The sequence below is a fragment of the Bos grunniens genome, chromosome 11 (genome assembly GCF_055505025.1).
Source record: "Bos grunniens cultivar Pamir isolate PY7600 chromosome 11, Bosgru_T2T1.0, whole genome shotgun sequence".
Classification (NCBI taxonomy): domain Eukaryota; kingdom Metazoa; phylum Chordata; class Mammalia; order Artiodactyla; family Bovidae; genus Bos; species Bos grunniens.
In genome coordinates this window covers 95328158-95350960 of record NC_141175.1, presented here as the reverse complement: position 1 = coordinate 95350960, position 22803 = coordinate 95328158, and the positions used below count along the sequence as shown (strand labels likewise).

General features: G+C 37.6%; 1 protein-coding gene across 4 annotated transcripts in view; it reads left to right on the top strand.

The window, feature by feature from the left end:
• EXOC6B (exocyst complex component 6B) overlaps positions 1 to 22803 on the top strand; it is a 730532-nt gene that overhangs the window by 556074 nt on the left and 151655 nt on the right. For all 4 annotated transcript variants that reach the window (XM_086327590.1, XM_086327589.1, XM_086327591.1 and 1 more), the window contains one exon: positions 9894 to 9967. In XM_086327590.1, coding sequence (XP_086183716.1) covers positions 9894 to 9967 — 74 coding nt within the window. The remainder of the gene's footprint in view (positions 1 to 9893; positions 9968 to 22803) is intronic.

Below are 22803 nucleotides of genomic sequence, written 5' to 3'. Positions count from 1 at the left end.
CCCTTAAAACTACTTAAGGGCCCTCAGGAGCCAACTTCTCAGCATAAACTTAGGTATGATCAAAATTATTCAATTATGAATTGCTCAGGAGCTTTCCTTTTGCTTAGGACCTTTGGAAGATATAAAACTCCTTGTCAGGAGCTAGGACCAAAGACCAGGTATATTCCTTGTTATATAATAGGCCTCAAGAGTATATTTGATTCAGTCCCATAGCTTTAAGCAAGTGAAATATTATTGCCTTCATTTTACAGAGGAGACATCTGGCACTAAAAACTTATATGATAGACCCAAGGTCACATAAGTAAAATCTAGAAATGTTGGAATCCCAGTTACCTTAGCTAATGATATATCCATTTCCTGTGAACACCAATCAATGTAGACTGAGACTCAGTTTTCCTAGCAAATTGTGAGACTATCCACGAAAGTTATACCAAAGAAACATTATTGGCTTTCAGTTTAGAAAGAATTACAACTAACTTAAAAAAAGTCTAGCTCTTTTAACTTAGCAAACATCCTATGTGGAACCTACCTTAATCATTTCTCTTTTGGCAGTTTTGGTACCTTTGTATACCTTTGTCTACCCTGTTCAAGAGCACTGACAGTGTCCTGATACTTTTCCTTTTAATGAAAGCATTTGTTTTGTGTTGTGGACTTAACAAAACATTTTGCAGTTATAAGTCAGGATTGTTATTGTCATCACTTGCTGGGGAACCTGAGAGTCAAAGAGCTTTGTCTGGAAACATATACTGGTCAACTATCAGTTTTTTAAATATACCTTAATCATCCCAAAATGATTTGAGACTACTTTCAGTAGGATAAGTTGAAAAAATTAGTAAATTAGATATTAAGAAAAGAAAATGAGATGAAGAGAAGAAAGGAAAGAATACTAGCATAAGAAGTAATAGAGAGGTACTGTAAAAATTTATTGACAGACATGGTGAAGAATATACAAAGGATATAGCTGCATCAGAGGGTGGCATATTTTAAAAATATGAGCTGAAGAGAAGCCATTGTGTAGTACCAGGAACATTTGTTTTGATCCTAATTTCATAGTCAATGTAGAAACAATTCATATTGCTGTGAATTTGGAGAGTGCTCTTTCCTTGTCATTTCAAAGTCTGAAATCATTCTTTGCACATTTCATTTTAGCTTTCATTCTTTACAGTCAACATCATCTGAAGCTGTGCTGTCCAAAACTGTAGTTACAGCCACAAGTGGCTATTAGAGCATTTGACACGCAGCTCAAATATGCGTTGTACTCTAAGTGAAGAACACATCCTGGATTTCAAAAAAAATCTCATGAATAATTTTTAAATGCTAATTTTATGTTGAAATTAAAATATTTTAGATATATTAAGTAAAATAAGATATGCTATTATTAATTTTTCATTGATTTTTATTTTCTTAAGTGTATTGACTAAAAATTCTAGAATTACACAGGTAGCTCTTGTTTCTATTTGGACCGTGCTTTTCTAGAGAATTTTTTACCTTATGTTAAATGCCTACAGAATCCTTCTCAATGTAAAATTTCAGATAAACTTAATCTGTCTTGTGTCCATACAACAGAACGATCAGTGCTGAACAGACACATGGATAAGATTAAGTCCTTGAAAGCACAGTAAAAATACCAGGGATATAAAGTTGCTACTTTAGAACACCAGCCTTTCTCATCTCTCAGGAAACCCACGCCTTTCATGCAAGTTCTCAGCTTTCTTTAAGATTATGCACAGAAGCACTGCTGTTTGCTAATTGGCAGAGGCATCTTTTCACTGTAGTATTAAAAAATCTATTATGAAATTGGCCTTTATTTTGCAAAATTGCAAAACTTCAGAAGAAAATTGTGATTTTACACAGATCTGTATATTTTTATGACTTCATTGTTATTGAAATGAAAAAGATATACACACGTATATATGCATATATATGAGGAACGTGTAAAGTAAATATTTGCTTTCAGACATTATAGGTCAGGGATGCATATTGAAATAATAGGGGAATTAGATTTTAACTGATTCACCAACTTACTTTTTTTTTGGTTTTAATTTTTTCATCTGTAAAAGTCCTCAGCAATTACAAATGCTCCTTTCAGCTTTAGGATTCTTGGTTGTAAACTCAAGTCCTAGGACATTTTGTGCTGTGTTTTTGGCAATTATTTATGGAATATTAAGGGAACGTCCAATGCCATGTGGCATGACATTGTTCTGCCACTTGTTATGGGTCTTGGCTTTCCTTAACCTTCTTCCTCTGCAATGCAAAGGGTACTCTGTTTAATTTGGTGAATACATCTAACGTGTTCTTATCCACCATTTAGAATACTATTTCCTTAAACAAAGAACACCACTGTATTTCTATAGAAGCACCCAGTGGCACCTGGAATCCATGACATGGTAAGAATTTATGTCATCTCCTTCTTTTAAATCTTGAATAAAATTATTTTCTAGTTTGCTTTGCTAGAAATCAATCAATTAATTTCATTAAACTGTTTACAGATTCTTCTTCTATGTTAGAGATGTTAGTAGGGCATAAAAATCAACTTCTCCAATTTCCTAGGTTTATTCCACGTAAGACAGCTGTGTCCAGGGGAATGTGTTCTGTCATTGACACCAGTCTCTGCCAGTATCTGAACCCTCGTTTCCTTTCAGTGGTACGGCATAAGGGACAGACACATGGAGACTGATTGGCTTATTTACTCAGCGGCATCGTGGAAGTTCCTTCATGCTTGTGGCCATTTTCTCTCTTACAGTAGATTAATCTTTTATTAATTAAAAACCTATATTTATCTGTCCTAGTTTTCGATTCATTTTGATATTTGGCAAAACTAATACAATTATGTAAAGTTTAAAAATAAAATAAAATTGGAAGAATAAAAAAATAAATAAATAAATAAAGAGAAAAAAAAAATAAAGCAAAAGGAGCTAGGAGAATTAAACTTTGAAAACAATTTATGAATCTATTTAGAGTGCTGCTTTGGCATTTGCTATCAGACTCTGTTATTATCAGTTTTACTTGTATTTCTCACACAGAAACTCAGAATAGGTTAGATTGTACTTTACTCTGCCCTTCTTAAGGCAGAAGGTCTAGTGAGTTTAAAATATATGAAAGCAAAGAAAAATTTATATCACAGGATTATACTCTATGTAATTAAAGGTGACTGTTTTTTATGATCACATGTTCATACAAATGCTTACACAAGTATAGTCAGCTGAATCTTCAAGGAACTTGTCCCTCCCCACTCCCGCCCCCACCCCCGGGCCTCCCTTCCTTTTTCTGTCTCCTTGATAGCTCTCTCATCTGTACTTACTTCCTTATGTTCTGGCCTACCTTTCTCTGACCATCAGGGCCTTGAGTGGAGTCCCTGTGGAGTCCATCAACTCTTCTTCGTAATTAGCTTAGTGGAACCACTGTGAAGTGATGCAAGAAGGCTTTAACTTCCCCAGAGTTACACTTCATAGTCTAGCACACTCCTTATCTGTTGCCCCAGGGACCCAATACCAGGAAACCGTTATATTAATACAGCAACAGCAGCTCTTATTTTTAATCCCATAAAAACCGCATGTGACCTGACCTGATCTCAAGATATAAACAAGTACCCAATATAGTTTGAGTTCCAGAATACTGATTTTCCTTTCTCACCTGACATTTTGGCCAAAAACAAAACCCTGATCTGTTCAGTGGAGGCTGGTAATGCTATCTTGTCCACTGTCTAACTTGGAACTTCACTGAAAGCAGTAGTATATTATGCTAACCAGGAATTTCTGGTTAAAATTTTGCCCACTGCCTTTTCAATTTTCTCTTATTTGAACAAATTAGCTTTTCCTCTAAGAATTGCTATTTTACCTACTTCCCAGATACTGTACTAGTTTTGATTTTTTGAAATAAATTTTGCCTTGCTCATCGTCCTTTGAAAATTATTCTTGTTTTATGGACAATTTGCAAAGATTCAGAGGAATTTCTTTTATATTCTGTTTCCCACAAGTTGCTTTTGATAAGTTCTCAAATGTCCTGTCTGATTACAGATTACAGACTAAGGCAGCCTTTTTTTGGTGGGGGGAGCTGTTTTATTTGGTGACCTTGTTGTTCAGTCGTTAAGTTGTGTCCGACTCTCTGGAACCCCATGGATAGCAGCACACTAGGCTTCCCTGCCCCTCTCTCTTGGAGTCTGTCCAAACTCATGTCTGTTGAGTTGGTGATGCTATCTAACCGTCTCATCCTCTGCCACCTCCTTCTCCTCCTGCCCTCAGTCTTTCCCAGCATCAGGGTCTTTTCCAATGAGTCAGCTCTTCACATCAGGTGGCCAAAGTATTGGAGCTTCAGCTTCAGCATCAGTCCTTCCAATAAATATTCAGGGTTGATTCCTTTAGGAGTGACTGATTTGATCTCCTTGCAGTCCAAGGGACTCTCAAGAAAACTATCTAGCACCACAGTTTGAAAGCATCAATTCTTCCGCGCTCAGCTTTCTTTATGATCCAACTCTCACATCCATACATGACCGCTGGAAAAACCATAGCTTTGACTACTGAGAACTAAAACCTAGGAGGCACCTCTCAGATAAAACTGTTCCAAAAAGGTAAGGGAGGAGCCGGAATATATAGGAATTTTTGCTGAAAAAGAAAACAGAGTCAAACATCAATAGATTACCGCTAATCACAGAAGGCAGACATCTCAAATTAATGATTTTGGTTCTTGTCTATAGATGGAAAGATACAAAAGTCTGACTCATAGAATTTATTCCTTTGATGTGTATCCTAACTATCTTGGGCCAATATCCTGTTTTTCTGCATCCTGAAATCCCTTCAGGGCATAGTTAGGGTAGCTGCAATGGTTGATGGCTTGATGGTGGACAACATGTGATTTTTACCAGAATGGCAGGCAACATTCTTGTTTATTGAAATGGCAGGCAACATTTTTTTATCCATATTGATGTTAAAACTTAGAAGTGCTGTATCCTGGGAATCCTTCAAGCAAGAGGAGGGAAAAAAGGAGACACATAAGTCAAGCTTTTCCAGGCCCCCACCAGCCAACTTCACCTATAATCATTTAAGGTTTAACCTTTCTGAGTTTAATTCACTTTCCTTTACTCTCTCAAGGCCTTGAACTCTGAAAAACTATAATACTGTTCTCTGGCTATAAGGCATCATTTTGACTCCTCAAAGCCTCTTCTAACTGTGACTCTCCCATTTTTTCTAATTAGGGTTCTATGCTCTTTATCAAATGTATATTTTGTTTTCCTCAGCGAAATGTGAATGTACCAAGTAATTTTAAAGTTTATTTAAACATTTTTTTCCTCCCCTCTCTAAGTGGTAGTTCATTTTAAGAAAAGCCTTCAAGAAGTCTAGAAAGCATTTTGAAATTAGTTGAATTCCTCTATTTTCTACTTTGGTAATTTTTATTTCAGTAAAATATGAAGGTTATTAGAACTGTAAACCTGTTGGATATTTTTGAGAAATTAATATTGATTTAAAAATATTGTCACACCTCATAAATTTAAGTGTGTATGAGAATGTGAAAAAATGTTGGATATTTGTTAAGTAAAAGTGAGAGGTTTTTTGTGTGTGATTTTCTTTCCCTGTTTATACCTTCACTTAACAGTATGCCACCTTTCCTACAATTTTTATACCTCCCTTTAATTTTTTTAATGAAATATTTATTTCATTAAAATATTTTTTATACTTGCAAATTGGATTTGAGAGTCAGGCTCTGATAGCAGTTTCAACTCTTGAGAAACCATACTGTGATTAAGGGCAGTAAAAAGGAACTGGAGTGAGCCAAGCTCTCAAAAAGATGGCTTGGCCAGAAGCTCCAATAACCTGAACAAGTCTTTTAAGAGGAAGCTTTCTTGCCAGCCCATTGGAACCTTGATTCAGTCCCCAGATAACATAAGATAGTCAAAGGTAGGATTTGGTTCTCTGTGAAGTGGAACAAGCACCTTGATATTCTTGTGAGGCTGGCGCCACTCTGCAGAACTCCAGGCACTGGCTTAAGCCTCTTAGAGACTGAAAACCTACTACAGATCTTGGAATGCAGAGACAAGTCCAGAAAGAGGCGTCTTCACTGTCCCATTCATCCGTTGGTTCTACTTGGCCACTAGTACAGACATGTTCTCCTTTTCATTTGTGATTATAAAGGAAAGCTTCTCTGTGTTCATGGAGTCAATCTGTGTGTGTTTCAATGGACTGGGGGCTGCTGTACCCCTCCCATGTGTAGTTGTTCTCGTCTCTGTTAAGCAGCCTCTGAGAATATGGGTGTGCAAATCAATCCCAGTTGCCTGTAATGCTAAATCCTGAACAGGTTATAGCTCTTGTTACTAGAGAAAATAGCACTGAATAATTTGGGGATGTATGTGTTCTTCTATTTCCTGTTCTCTGATTATAAAAGTGGTCTGTACTCACTTTTAAAGTTTATAAAATGTAAAGGAGAATAAAATCCCGTGTAATCGTTCTCTCTCTAACAGCCTCAGCTAACATTATGAGATGAATGCCTACTGTCATGTGTTTCACTGTTACTGTATTTTACATAGTTGAAGATAAATGCAAATTTTAATTTAAAAATATTCACACTTTCTTATGCTATTAACATTTTTCATATGTGTAAAAAATTGACCCTATAGGAACAGTCCTGTTTTAAAGGAAATATTGAATCACAAAATTATAGGAGATCTGCTTAATATATTTATTGATTTTCTAAAATAATACTAGTGAAAATTCCTGTGCTGTGGCTAATACACTAGTAATTAGTCATATCAGCCTCCTTTAAGTGAATCACTTAAATATTTGCCCATAAATTTCAATACCAACTCACTAACTTACAACTGAATGGAAGCTGAATTTTCTTCTAATGTTTTGTCCTGGATATAAAACAGTGTTTCTTTACATTTGTTTGGTCACCTACTCTCTGAGAATTCAGTAAAACATACCCACCTTCTTCACAGGGAAACGCATATTCCCACAAAAAACTAATTGTAATGATAATCAATTATGATATGCCAGGCACTCTACTCTGCCAGTGGCTTTACATGTTATTTCACTTAACCCTCATAGCAGCAGTGTAAGGAATACACTGCCACCCTCATTTTTGAGATAAAGATATTGAACCTTTTAGGAGATTAAGTAGTTTGCACATATCCATAGAGCTAGTAAGTAGAACTCAAACTCTGATTTTTAAAACCCCAGAGCCCATCCCCTCAATCATTGTGCACCTAATTTTAGGAAGCTCATATATTCCTAAAGCCTACTTATTGATACTCATGTTAAGGACGCCTTACTATTGCAATCCAAAGAGTTTCATTGGCAGTAAAGAATGTGTGTAATTAATTGATCTTGTTATTTCTGTAAAGTATAGGTATTTGTTGGACATCTACTATTTTGAACACTTTGCTGTGTTCTGTGATATAGTCCTTACCCCTAAGAATTTTACTGTCTACACGAGAGGATAGCACTACATTCATAAAATAATGAGAAAATATAAATATGAAGTTGAATATATAGTATTTAATATTTCTATATTAAATAATTAATCTCTTAACTTTGTTGCACCTGATGCAATTGTCATTTTCTGATTTATAAAATTAAAATCAAATCTAAAAGGCCACTGTGTCCTCTGGGAACCTGGAAAATTGAGTGTGTCATAAAATGAGATCTATAAAGTGTGATTTACTAAATATGTATCAGATCCAGATACCTGAGTGGTTTCATCAGCATCATGTCAGCCCCAGGGAGCATGCCCAATAACGAGATTCAGGAATGTGTAGCCAGCTCTCAAGCATTCAACCTGTGTATCACAGGGCAGTCCTGTTGAACTGAACATGTGTAGGTCAGCAGAACACCTTGGCAGTTGCTGTGTCTTGACTTGTGGGGTTCCTACTGACAGAGGAAACTTCAGTACTTCAAATGATGCAGCATAAGGCATATGTCATATGGGAGTAGCAGTGATAATCCACCAACATTGGATGAAATCGTCAGACATAGGAAGCTTATTTAAGCTGACTGTCTGACCGTCAAGGCTGTCAAAAAGAGTGACTGTGGCTATGACTCAAAGAGCTGCTTTCTATAGGAGTATAGTATGAGAAAGTTGTACATGTGATTGAGCAGCTGTTATATACAAGGTTATCACAGATGATTGCTATGAAGGATGGATTATTTAAGCTTTTATTAACATGGCTCTTATCATGTATTTGTACAGTTTTAGAACTTTACCCTTTTAAAACTTTAATTATCTGCGCTATACATATGATGGAATTAATTTCTAAATGACATATAAATTTTCTTTCCAAAGTAAATAGAAACTTAGTGTGCTGTCATTCTATATAGTTTATCTCCTTCCATTTGAGTTATTTTTATTTGAAATCTCTGAAGTAAGACTATTTTGTGAAAACTCCAGGATAAGAATGTTTTTTTTTATTTCACATTTGTGCTCTATATAATTAGTTTAGCAAATTGGTGTAAATTTTATTTCATGTAGTGTTTTTATATTCCCTGCAACTTAACTTGTTAACATTATTTTTTAAAGTAGGGCAAGGAATTTATGAAAACCCATTAGACATTTCCTAGATGGAAAATATTTTTAAAGAACAGGAATATCTGTCATTGTTCGTAAATCATCATTTGAAGCTATCCAGTTACTAGTTGTTTGGAGGAATTTTCCAGACATATATGCAAATATATTGGTAGATTTTATTTAATTTCAAAAGAAAATATGATACCAACTTCCTGTAATTTCTTAAATTCATTCCTGGAGAAAAATAAAATCAAAAGGAAAACATCCCTTTTCATATTTGTTTTGAGCAGATATTTGAGTTGTTTTTGAAGTAAATAGTAGATTGATGTTAAATGTTTATCTTGCTTTGTTTGACTTCACAGATAGAATTCAAAGGATAGTAACTGTACAACTTTTGAATTTTCTCTGTGTCTATTTTGTCTGTATATAGGGGCTTAAACAAGACCTTTTGATTTCATAATAAGCAGGGCTTAGGGACAATAAAACTTGACATTCTTAACTGTTAACTAGTACATTTCCCTGTAGTCCTATGCAGTTACCTTCTTCTTAATGATGTAGAAGCCAGAGTCATAAACTAAGCATGTACCCAAGGCACTATTGTAAATTGCAAATAGCATTCATGTGTCTCTTCGACCTAAGACTCAATTGGAGTAGAGGAAGAGAAAAATAATTTTTAAGAGTGAAATAGAAGTCAAAAACAAAGAATACACTAGGAGGATAGACATATACAAAAATTTCCTAAGTTTTTGCAGTGATATTTATTTAGATGGGTCTTTTCATATCTGCAATACTCTTTTACTGAAGAGCCAAGCACTGGATTGGGGCAGCCTCTGCTGCTGGTGTGTGTGTTTGTGTGTCTGTGTGTGGGTTGGCAATAATGCACTCATGAGATAATACAAATAATCAGTGAGGGAATAATTAATGATGTAGCAGGGAATATTTTTTGATAAATGCTTGGGGAATGAGGTGACAGGCGTGAAATTAGAAAATTCCTTCAGCGATCTAAAATATAAATAGCTTTCGGAACTGAAAAGAGTTTCACAGCTGAAGATTTTATTGTGTTGAGAGGAAAAACTTTTTTCTCTCCCCCACTCCCTCCTCCTTTGCAAGTTGTTTGTCCATTCACAAAACAAATACTCTGAAGCCCAGCGCGGCTCATGGGAATAAATTTCAGGTCGAATTAGTACAGTTTCCTTGCTGTCAGGATGCTGGAATTAATGGTGTTTTGATGACACGAATTTTGAAGGGCAAACAAAGAAGCTGAAGGGAGAGAGACATGACTCCTTAGAAGCTTGGTCCTCCTCTCCCCCAGCCTCTCTTGTCTTCCCTGTCATCCGTCTGCCAATCTCCCTGTCCATGGTTAGTTAAAGGCGCTTTTTATCCTCTTTTCTTTCCCACAGAGTTTGCCAGATCCGGCCCGGTGCCTGGGTTCCAGGAGGACACGCTGCAGTTGGCCTTCATCGACTTGAGACAAGTAAGTCTTTGTGTTTTTGTTTTTTGTTTTTCTTTTAAGATGTGTGACTGAAGACCATCAGGTCTTAAGGAAAAGGAGAGGGGAGGGGCATTGGCATTGGCGATTCACACTGGAGACCTAAGGGCTTTTCCCTGTGTTTGAGGCCACCTCTTTTATTTAGCTATCTGGGATCCTTAGCTATGGTGGAGTTAAAGGTTTTGTGGATGGAAGGAAAGGGAGGAGGTGGAAGGAGGGCCCCAGAATGTAGTGGGACTCAAGTGACCCTCAAGTGATGTGACCCATTGTGCTATAGTTGGCTTTTGCAGACACAGCAGAAAAGATAACTCGGCAAACTGATGCTAAGCAGGTGCACTGATGCAGACTGCCTGCTTAGAGAACTTCTGTTTGCAGATAATGAGGGCAGTAACAGTTAATAAAAATGAAATATTTTACATTCTGGATTGTTGATTTGGTTTGTTGACTTTTTTTTCTGTTCCCTTAAGTCTTCTCATCCCCACCTTTGTAGAATGTGGTCAGCCATGAGTGACTGAGTGGTCATTGTAGATGACTAGTAAAGGCCCTGAACAGTCATGATAACCTGACAGGTAACTCTACTGAAGTAGTGTGGTGAAAGCGGGTACTTAGGTATACCTGAGGTTTGCAAGCCCATCAGACAGAGTCATTCTGTAGAGCTGTTGCTTGCAGATTGAAAAGGGTGGGTCGGTGGGTCTTGGTGGATTTGGTACAGAGGAGCAGTATGGGTGGGGGCCGACAGAGGGAGAGGGTTAACTGGGCTCTGTCATCTCTTCACTCTGAAGATGGATGGGGTTGGATAGAAAGTGTGAATGAAGTAAGAATCAATGACTGATGCTTCTCTCCTATTAAAACAATCTTTTTTTTTTGTCTGTTTTTAAAAGGGTGCTGGCTTTGTTTCTCCTGCCATAATGATGCAGTGCCTCTTGTTTTCAGAGCTGACAAAGTTTGCATTCTGAGAACTTTTAGATGCCCAGGGTATTTCTTAAAGCTGTAGGACCCCTTGTATTGGTAGTCTCCTTACCACTGTGACTCGATTCATGCTAGCACAGCTTTTAACCCATAATGGATGGCTTGAGCTACCCCTGAATCCTTGTGGATGGGTGGTGTAATCTGTCATCTGATGACAATTCTGGAAAGCCCTGTTAAGCAGAAAACAGAAAATTGTGTCTCTATAGACCCGCAAAGTTTGAGGATTCAGGCTGTGTCCCAGAAACGTGTGTCAACTTAATATTTAGGAGTTGAGATGGGGGTTCTCTTAAACATAAAGGCTTTCTCAGCATGGTCCCAAATGGAGCTGAGTATCTCTTTCCACCCTTTAGACCTTCCACCTGTGGATTCAGCAACTCAACTGAGGCGTTCAGGTTTTAACCCCTTGACTGATGTTAAGGCTGAAAGGTTGGGATTTTGCTTTGGAGTTTTGTGGTATGGTATCTGTCTGACTATCCCCACACTGTTCTTTCTCAGAGACTTCTGAGCCAATTGGCTTTTCTTGGAAAGCAGAAATTGAATTTCATTGGAAAAACACATTCAAGGAAAAAATTTTCTCTTCTCACTGTTCATGAAAAGGAATTGTGGTAATTCTCTCAAGTTTGTGGTTTTGGTCCCTATGGAAAGTGACTAGTGTTCACAGAAAATGTTAACTAAAGGAGTAAGTTAGAAAGCACAGCCAAAATAAGGTGGATCTGAGCTGGGATGAATGCTGAAATACTTGTGAGTTCTCAGTGAGCACTGTTGTTTATGCTTAAGTTCCTATTTTCTATTACATTTTTGTTCTCAGAGTTCCTTGCATGAAATTTTTAGGAGTAGAAAAAACTCTAAAACTCACTGAATCATGAGAGTATGCCTCTTCCTATTGAATCTATCACTTAATTTCTATTTATGTCTGTCTCTATTAAGGCAGCTTAAATTCTTCTTAGATCATATGAAAAACTTCCCTAGCTCATTATTAGCATTATTTAACCTCAGGTAGGTTAAATCAGTGTGACAAAAATGATCTTTCCCCATCCCATGCTGAAAATGCATCTCTCTTTGTAGTTCATCTTAGTCATTCTCATAAATTAATTAAAGTGAGCGTTGTTTTTAAAGGGAGCAGTTTATGAACTATAAGAGATGTTCAGATTATAAATAGAAAGCCTGGAAGCATGTTTTCAAATAAGACATGATTAGGTGTCCTTTAATATATGTCCCTTTGCCTGCACTCTTTGGACTCCTAAAATAAGAGTTACAGAATTTTGGGGGCTACGCTGGGTGCTGATCTTAAAAATCATGTAAATGTATCCTGATTTATGGAGCTTCCATCTGCTAGTAATTGAATCTTTTTCACACATAACATTGTTACCCACTCTATATCTAGTTCTTACGTGGTTGATTTTATACACCACAGCTGAAGGTTTCGCTATCTTTGGACAGTGTTTGCCTTTTAAGACATTTTATTAACAAACCAGATTTTAATCATTAAATTGTTACTTAATAATTAGTCATTTCATTATTTATTTAGCCTGTCTAAATCTTTAATGTCTTGACTCAATTATCCACCTTACTACTTGATTTGACTGTTATGTTCCTTATATGTCAAAGATAACAGTATTGATCAGAAATGGCTGAAGTTAAAGAAAGAAATTAAAGCATGTTATAGGATACATATATGCACCCATGGAAAAGGGGGATTTGTGCCCGTTCAGTGCAGCAAGGATGTTCTTTTACTGTCATTGAGTTTATTTTGCTCTCTGGTTTATGAATATATTCATGCTGATCATGCTTTTCATGTCCTTTTGCTTTAGAGTGTTTCAGACTATCAACTGAATTATAATTTTGAAAATATTCAAAACATAGAATATTTGATGAAATCATCTCTGTACAGACTATAATAACAGAGTGTCATTTGAAAGCCATAGAATTTTATTAGGAAGCAAATTAGATGTGGATAGCAAAACTATTTATCCTTTCTGAGCCATCCTGTCTACTCTGATTTTTCTACTTCTTAAGGAAAAAAGTGAAATGACATTCTGAATACACAGGATTTCATGATATTTTACATTTGTAAAACACTTCAGAATTAAAGCATATTTATACACATAAGTCATTTGTCAGGTTTGTGGATTTAGAAAACCAGCCGTTAATGGAAATTTGTGCAAATCAAAGGAGAAGGCAATGGCACCTCACCCCAATGGTACTCTTGCCTGGAAAATCCCATGGACAGAGGAGCCTGGTAGGCTGCAGTCCATGGGGTTGCTAAGAGTCAGAAACAACTGAGCGACTTCACTTTCACTTTTCACTGTCATGCATTGGAGAAGGAAATAGCAACCCACTCCAATGTTCTTGCCTGGAGAATCCCAGGGACGTGGGAGCCTGGTGGGCTGCCGTCTATGGGGTCGCACAGAGTCGGACACGACTGAAGCAACTTAGCAGTAGCAGCAGCAGCAGTGCAAATCAAAATCTTCTTCTTTTACACTTTATATTTTCTGTATTCTGAAGCTCATGAAAGGATTGCAGTACAATTTCACATCCATGTATCAAATGTGTGATATTTCTATTAAAATCCAAAATTTGGATTAATCCTAAATATTGAGAAGGTCAGCTTAAGGGCTCACTTATTAACTGCCTTGAAGTAGCATGTATATTCTAGGTACTAATAGTTGCTGTCCCTTAATGGTTCATAATTGAAAGTAGCAACTCAAGGCCACTAGCAGATCCTCAGTAGTTATTTGATTCTCAAACAGTACTATGGTTGGTATTTTCTTCTGTTGTTAGAGTTTAAGTAAATAATGCCAATGAACACCAGAATTTTAACTTTAGTTGATTTTCATTTCAGTCTATCAAACTCTGAGTGCCTACTATGAACAAATTACAACTTAGGTGTTGTGGGAATAGACAGTGGATATAATACACTCTAATAGCAAAGAGGTGAACAGCAAATACTGGATTCTAGTATAAGGCACACTATGAGTAAGTATTTCATTGGAAAGCTAAAACCATTGTGTGTGTTTCAGTTATTTCAACAGCTTTCGCTGCATAACAGATCACCCCACAACATATTGGCTTAAAATAGGAATCATTTATTTAGCTCATGTTTCTACAGACTGGACAGATTCAGCTGAGCTCATCAGACTTTGAGATGAGCTACTAGAGTGGCTGCAGACTACCTGATCCAGGATGCCTTAGCTAAGCTGACTCTTCTCTGCTCCTTGTGATTTCTCTCTAACCAACTGCCCAAGCCAGGCTTCTTCACATGGCATCCTGGCAGGGTTCTGGAAAAGCAAGAGGAAATGTGAAAACCTCTTGAGGCCTACACTTGAAATATCACTTCTTCGGCATTCTGTTGGCTAGAGCTGGTCACAGATAGGGGCAGCCCAAATTCAGGGAATAGAGAAATAGATTCCAACTTACAGTCTCATTGGAATATGACTTTTATATAATGATGCAAAATAAACAATGCAAATCAGGAGCAAAATTGAATCTCTTAAGTACAAAAAGAGGCCATGAAGTAGAGAGGTCTTTGTAGGCCTTGGCAGTATAAAATTTTTCATGGAAAAGGTGGAGAGTTAAACCGAGAGAAGAGTTAAATCAAGAATAGCTGGATTTAAGTACTGTTTGGAAAAATCTGTGCATGTGTCTGTGTGTTTGTTGTTAACCAGGATCTAACTGTCTTTCTGCCTTTAACTATTAAGCTCATCTCTTTAAATACCATTTTCTTAATTTCTCTTCTTTATTCTTTGTTTTTACTTTTCAGCTTCTTTTTGGACCTCTTTTTTTATGTTCCATATCTCCTCATCAAATGCTGTTTATTACAAGCTACCCTGAAACATTTCACATTTCTGTTATTCCTTTCATTATGAGAGTCTTAATTTCCCCTGAAAATTATTACATTATTTATTTAAGTTTTAGCTGTTCATCTTCCATTTCTGACCAACAGGGAAAGGCTTGAATGTGTTCTTTAGCAATGTCACATTATTTTCTGTTCTTTGGCATCAACAATTATTTACTTCCAATATACTTAAGTTTTATAAAGCTGAATGAATTAGGTTGTGACATTGCATCAGATCTCCTGAATGGAGCTTGTTGGCAACGACTCTTAAACAGCAAAGCCATCCCAAGATATCTGTGGCTTTTTTTAGATTGAGTTGGTGACATTCCCTCTAGGCCAGTTATTCTCCAATTTCTAAACCTTCTGTCTAAAGTAAACACAGTGCATTTCCATTGCAGGCACTTAACATGCCTTAAAAACAACTATAGGACCTAAAAGAAATAATTGTAAATTTCTTTGGAGATATTGAACAAATTCTGGTATTATACCTGTTAGAGATATAGAGGCAAAATCAGTAAGTTAGCCAACATCAGGTAGGGAAACCTGAGAACCACCCAAGAATCTTACTGCGTAGAACTGCCCCTTTTATTTCCCCTCCTATCTTGATCCTGTTCAATAAAATTTTGTCTTTTTATTATATTTACTTTCTGTCTTTTTTGGCCTACCCTCAAGTTTAATGAACAGTGTTCCATTAAGAGGAATATGTTCCCTTTGCTTGACTGCTGTTGGCTCTTATGGAAAAAAATCCTAACTTCGCTTTATAATCACTTATATTTTAGCCTCAGTAGAATATCCATTTATATCAAAAAACTGCTTTTGTCTAATATGGCATATATCAAAATGATACTTAATAGAATTTATTTTATATTATTTCACCCTAACCAGACTAAACAACCCCTAACTAGGTGATTAGGAGGCTAGGCTAGGGGACAGGCATGAAAGGCCTCAAGGATCAGTCTTCATCACTGATCATTTCTTCCAGTATTAAACTGGAAGAAAGCCATCTCCCCCATGTACTTCTTAATAGGGAGGGGTGGTAGCCTGTAGTTTTCCCATGTATTTACTGAGCAGTTGTCAGTAAGTGATGGTAAAGAAGGGAGGTGTGGGTGTAGATAGATAGGGGAAAGTTTTTATGAAAGGATGTTCCTGTTGGAGGAAAATAGAGACCGTGGTGTATTAACCCTCTAGTATTGAAGTGTGTGGATCAGTAATGTGGTCAGTAGAAATACTCTCCAGGTGCTCAATTGAAATAGTTTGTGGGTATTTAATAATGACCTATAAAACTGGGAGTCTGCTGCTGCTGCTGCTAAATCACTTCAGTCGTGTCCGACTCTGTGTGACCCCATAGACGGCCTCCCACTAGGTTCCCCCGTCCCTGGGATTCTCCAGGCAAGAACACTGGAGTGGGTTGCCATTTCCTTCTCCAATGCATTAAAGTGAAAAGTGAAGGGGAAGTCGCTCAGTTGTGTCCGACTCTTAGCGACCCCATGGACTGCAGCCTACCAGGCTCCTCTGTCCACGGGATTTTCAAGGCAAGAGTACTGGAGTGGGGTGCCATTGCCTTCTCCAGGGAGTCATCTACACCAGAGTTATTAATCAAATAGTTTGATAACCCATGAAATTGGAAGATGTCATTTATATAAATGATGTGAATGGTGGGGTTGGAAGGATGGTTTAAGGCATTAATTGAATTATCTAGGAAAAGATTATCTGCACAGCCAATATGATAGCATATGTAACCTATCCCTTGGACAGTAGGGAGATCAATGCAGTATGTCCTAAATTTAGTAAATCCTAAAGGAAATCAACCCTGAATATTCATTGGAAGGACTGATGCTGAAGCTGAAACTCCAATACTTTGGCCACCAGATGTGACGAGCTGACTCATTGGAAAAGACCCTGATGCTGGGGAAGATTGAGGGCTGGAGGAGAAGGGGAAAACAGAGGATAAGATGTTTCGATGGCATCATCAATTTAATGGACATGAGTTTGAACAAACTCAGGGAGATAGTGAAGGACAGGGAAGCCTGGCTTGCTGCAGTCCATGGGGGTCACAAAGAGTTGGACACGACTGAGTGACAAACAACAGTGTAGGTAGATGTCATTTCAGGAATGAAATCCAGGGTTATCATATTCCAAAGGCATTTGCTGATTAGAAGAGGTTGTAGTATTAATAATATATTGGAACACCTTCACAAATCTATGCTGATACAGAGCTACTAAAAGTTCCTGCAGGCTATAGTCCATGTTTTGATATAACCATGGCAAGCACTTGAATGTTAATATAGACCTCCCTAATCAGAAAGTATTTATTCATTCATTCATTCAACACTATGCCTAGCACTGTTATAGTGGGTATAGTGATATAGGGGGTATAGGATAATGAATAAAATATGATCCATCCCATTGTGGAGCTTATATTCTGGTATAGTTTGCCCATGGTTGTAAAATAGGCCTTTTTAATGTTCTGGCCTTCCAAAAATCTCTCTTCATGTGACCCTGGTGCTTTGAGAGAATGCCATTTTGTCTAGATAATCTATTTTTTGTATTGATGCTGTATTGGTCAGTTTTAGGGACAGCTGCAGAATTTTCTGTAAAGATCCCCAGGACAAGGTGAAGTCTGTTGCATATTGATAAGCAGGCTTTCACAAAAGAGTATTTAGGTATGGTTGGCAGCCTGGCATAAATAAGATAGTTAACTTGAAATACTTCAAAAAATAGTCCTTTGGTTTTTGAAGGCAGGTTTTTCTAATTGTATTGACAAAATTCTTTTGCCCAAGTTGTTTTGACAGATGCTTATAACCTTCACAGTGATACCTCTAACCTTAAAGGAGGTTCTGACAGCAAATAATTTGTATTCTGAAGTAGGAGAAAGCTAACACTTTTAGGTCTCTAAGTGTAAGTAAGTGAAAGTCACTCAGTCATGTCCAGCTGTTTGCGACCCCATGGACTATACAGTCCATGGAATTCTCCAGGCCAGAATACTGGAGTGGGGAGCCGTTCCCTTCTCCAGAGAATCCTCCCAACCCATGGATCGAACCCAGGTCTCCCGCATTGCAGGCAGATTCTTTACCAGCTGAGCCACCAGGGAAGCCCTTTTGGGTCTGGTTCTGTAAAAAAAAAAAAGAAAGTAAAAATGGGAATATTTCCAAGAATAGACTCTACTGAGCTAGACTTTTGACCTCAGCTAAGTCAACGCTAGATCAGCATACACACAGATGGGGCACAGGTGAATAAGGTCTTCAGCTGCTGCAGTGTGGCTGCAGCTTTTGCAAACCAGATATATCTCCTTACCTTCCTCAGGACAGTATTAACTAGAGCTGTCACAGAAGCTTTACAGAAGGAATTGCCAGTAATATGTCATATATTCTAGGATTTACTGAATGCTTTTGGTTGGTTGGAGAATTTATTCTAGAACTGTTGAGACTTTGTCTCACCTAGACCAGCCTCTTAACTGGGGAGGAGGTGAGCTCAGAAATTCTGTCTTAGGGCTCATTTCTGATTTAACACAGAACCCATTTTTTCTAGACCAGGGTTTTATGAAATAATATCCAAGTAGAGTACAACTGTTTGGTAATAGAAAATCGTATAAGGAATCACTTAAGAACTAGGAAAAGACCCAGATATTTAATGGGCCAGATAACATTATAGCGTGTTAGGAAAACCATTTCCTATTTATTAACCTCTCTCTATGGAGATCATTTTAGCAATTCAGAGGTCTAATTTCTTAAAGTCTCATGGAATCATTTCAGGAGGTCAGGAGTCAGAGGAGAGGGAACAAATATTACTGGTTGATCCTCACCGCATTGAGACCATGGTAGTCTCAGAAGAAGGAGACTCCTCAATGATTTTTTTGAAGTGAAGAATAGTTGGGGCCTTGAAGGGAAGGGGGAAGGGTTAATGAGCTCCACTGTGTATTTGCCAGGGGCTTTGCTTTTCCTCTGAGAGGAGGCATATCTACTTAGCAAAAATTTAGGCAGCAGAAACTCTCTGCACAGTTGTGCTTGGTGGAGAGGCCTCTTAGCTTCTTTAAGGGCCTCCTCCTGTAGGTAGTTTGTGTGTCCAAAATGCTGAATCATTAATAATAGGATATTAATGACAGATACATGGAAATAAGCAATGGATGAAGAACCTTCAGTTAGAGGGGTTGTGGACAATCTTTTGGGTAGCACGAGATAAAACACCAGGCTTTTGATGTGTTTTCCCACAAATAATACATTGGATTTGGCCTTTGACTTACAAGCTGGCCAGGCTAACGTTTTCCATTGTTACTGGCAACTCATATTGATACAGTCCTGGGTTAGATGGCTCATCTAATCTAAAGCTGGTCAACAGAGTTGTCCACTACTTCCTACTTTAAACTGGAGGCAGAGAGATCTGCCAGCTAGAGATTCTACCCAAGTATAGAATAGCCTTTCCGGAAGAGTGAGTCTATAGTCTGTGACAATCCTCCTACTCCTTTGGTCCAGTAAAATCTCTGTAACATTTAATATGGGCATGGTGCCAGCATCACTCCAGATAGCCCCATAGTGAAATATGTCAGTTCAGAGGCTAGTTTCATTCCCTTTCAACTCTTACGTGAAGAGCGAATAAGTGTAGCATAGTAAGCCACATGGTTATTTCTACATTGGCTCATAGACAACATTTGTGATCCTCATGCTAAATCATAAAAGACCTAGGCAGTCTGTGAGACTAGCTACTAGGCTGACCTGAGGCACTGCACCACTCTCTACTTTCTCAGCAAGCCAAGCCTCAGAAACAGATTTCTCCCTTACTTCCAACACAGTGTGGATATGCATATGCATAAACCTGGAATTTGTGAATTTCTTAGATAATAACATCTTCAAGAGAAAGGACAGGAAAGTCATCACCAATGAATTTCCCTGGGAGTAACAGTGGAGTCAGAGGCTGTTGTTGGTAGTGCTGGCTGAGTTGCAGCCTGGTGAGCTCCCAACACAAAGCTCATCTGCATTAACTACACTGTCTAGTGTCCTATTAGAGGACACTCACGGGCCAGAGGGCAGTAGAGCCAGTGCGTGCGTGCTCAGTTGCTATGTTGTGTCCGACTCTTTGTGACCCCATGGACTGCAGCCCACCAGTCTCCGCTGTCCATGGAGTTTCCCAGGCAAGAATACTGGAGTGGGTTGCCATTTCTTGAAACTAATTTTTAACAGGGCTTCCCTTGTAGTTTAGTCGGTAAAGAATCTGCTTACAGTGCAGGAGATCCAGGTTCGATCCCTGGGTCTGGAAGATCCTCTGGAGAAGGAAATGGCAACCCACTCCAGTATCCTTGCCTGGAACATCTCATGGACAGAAGAGCCTGGTGGGCTGCAGTCCATAGGGTCGTAGAGTGTATCCTACTGGTAGCCGCTGGAGGGCAGCAGAGAGTGACAGCAAAGGGCTAGATTTGGGGAATTGGGGCATATTTCATTTTGCCAAGAAAGAAGCCCCATAACTGTAAGAGAATTAGCTCTCTGGGAGCCACCATTACAAGCATAGGCCCATGGTGAACAAGGAACAAAGAGAACATCCAGAACCTGATCTGAAGATTAAAACCCTTTATTAGGCAAGTTCAGAAACCAGGATTTGGTAAAGAAATGAAGTAGAATGAACTATGAAAGGGGAACCAGACATCAGTAAAGATCGGGAACCAAAAGGGCTGTCTAAAGTGTCAAGTTCAATGAAGCAAACAAAGATGGATCAGGAACCAAGTGAAAGAAGCAACTACAGTGGGACGCACGCCAGAGTGAGTGCACTGAGGCAAACGGACAGTCAGGAACGACTGACTCAGGCAGCCGTACAGGAAGGAGCCTTTTGTAGGACACCTATCAGCAAGCAGGGAGCTGCAAAGGAATTTCAGACACAATCACACAGCTATATCAACGGGATGCTCACCTCATAAAGTAGTCCCTCCTTGATTAGACAGGATTATTTCTTGTTTTGGTCTTTGTTGATTTCAGAAGCCAAATAACCCATTGAGAATGTGGAGAGAGAGAAATGATAAGGCATTTTAAGATGTGACCAAGGAATTATTATATATGAAATGTTAAATTTGGGCATGAAGCCCTTCTGAATAGTATTGGTTTCAAAGGACAGCTCACTTTCCTAGTATAGCCTCTGATGTTCCCTTTTGGTATTTTTACACTGTAACATTTGCTGAGAATATCCAGTGGAAAAGAAAACCAGGCTCTTGACTAGTTATATAGGCAAGATCCCAATCAATCCAAGATTTGGGATCTGTTCCCAGTAGGTTAGCAGAGAGCTTTCTGGAGTCTATTCTAATTGCTATGTAAGCAGATTTCCAAACCTCTTAAGTATGGAGAAAGAAAACTCTTTTTTGGCCTGTTAAAATTCTAGTGTCTCCCTTTGTTTCAACTCCTTAAACATCAGGAAAAGGAAATTCTTGTACCTGCAAATTACAGTAACCTTATGGTGACTGTTAAGACAGCATAATGGTTAAGAAATTTGGAATCAAGAAGACCTGGATTTCTAGCTGTGATATTGGCAAATTATTTGACCTCGCTAAGATGTAGTTTTCAACTATCTTTGATTATACGCTTACCAAATACTGTGATGTAATTACAATATCTTATTTAGTGCTTACTCCAGCATTTTTAATCTTATAAGCTATAAAATCTTCATTTTTATAGACTAAGAAATGTTTCCATAGGTTAGTTCATAAATATAACAGGTGAATAAATTATGCTATGCCCTATATTAAAGAAATATCTCTCATCAATAAAAAGAATAAACTACTGATACATCAAATTCTAGAATTTATGTAAAATTCCAGAAAGGGAATTTCATACAGCATATTTGAGATTCATCCATGGAGTAGACGTATCAGTAGTTCATTCCTTCCTTATTATTGATGAATGATATTCTTTATATGGATATATTGTACTTTATTTGATTTTTCACCTCTTATGAACATTTTGTTTCCAATTTTGCACTATTGTAAATAAGGCTGATGAACATTCAAGTACGAGTACTTGCATAGATACATGTTTTTATTTCCCTTGAGGAATTATTGGAGTATATGTTTGACTTTATTTTTTTAAGGTCAAACTAGTTCCCAAAGTGGTTGTACCATTTTCCATACCTGTCAGCAGTGAATGAGAGTTCTGGTTGTTCCACATTCTCTTCAACACTTGGTGTGACAGTCTTTTATTTGTTTGTTGGTTTGTTGAGGCATAATTAACATGTAGTAAAAATTCATCCTTCTTAGATATACAGGTCTATAAATTTTTACAAAGTTGTGCAATTGTGTAACTACCACCAAAATCAAGATACAGAATATTGCCATTACTCAAAAAATTCCTTTATACTTCTTTGCAGTGAGTCTCTTCTTTCTACTTTCAGCTTCTGACAATGATTGTTTTGATCTCTGATGCTACAGTTTTGCCACTTGAAAGGAATAATACATATAAATGGACCCATACGTTTCATTTGACATCTTTCACTTAGCATGATGCTTTTGAGATTCATTCATATTGTTACATATATTAGTAGTTTCTTCATTTTTATTACAGACTACTATTCTGTAATGGGGATTATTTATTTACTCATTCACCAGTTGGTAGATATTTGGATTTTTTCCAGTTTGGGGAATATTATGAAAAAAAAAAAACCCACAATAAAGATATGTGTAAAAGTTTTTATGTGGACATGTGTTTTCATTTCTCTGGAGTACTTAGGAGTGGGGTTACTGAGTCATATGGTAAGTATATGTTTAACTTTATAAGGAACCATCGAACTGTTTTCAAAGTTGCTTTACCATTTTACATTTTCACCAAGAATACTTGAGAGTTACAGTTGCTGTGCACCCTTACTAACATTTGATAGTGTCAATTTTCTTTTCATTTTTTAACATTCCAATAGGTATATATAGTGTATCTTGTGGTTTTTATTTGCATTTGTGTAATGACTGTTGATGCAGAACATTATTTTGTGTACTTATTTGACATCTGTGTTTCTTCTTTTGTGAAATATTTGTTCAAATCTTTCATCCAGTTTT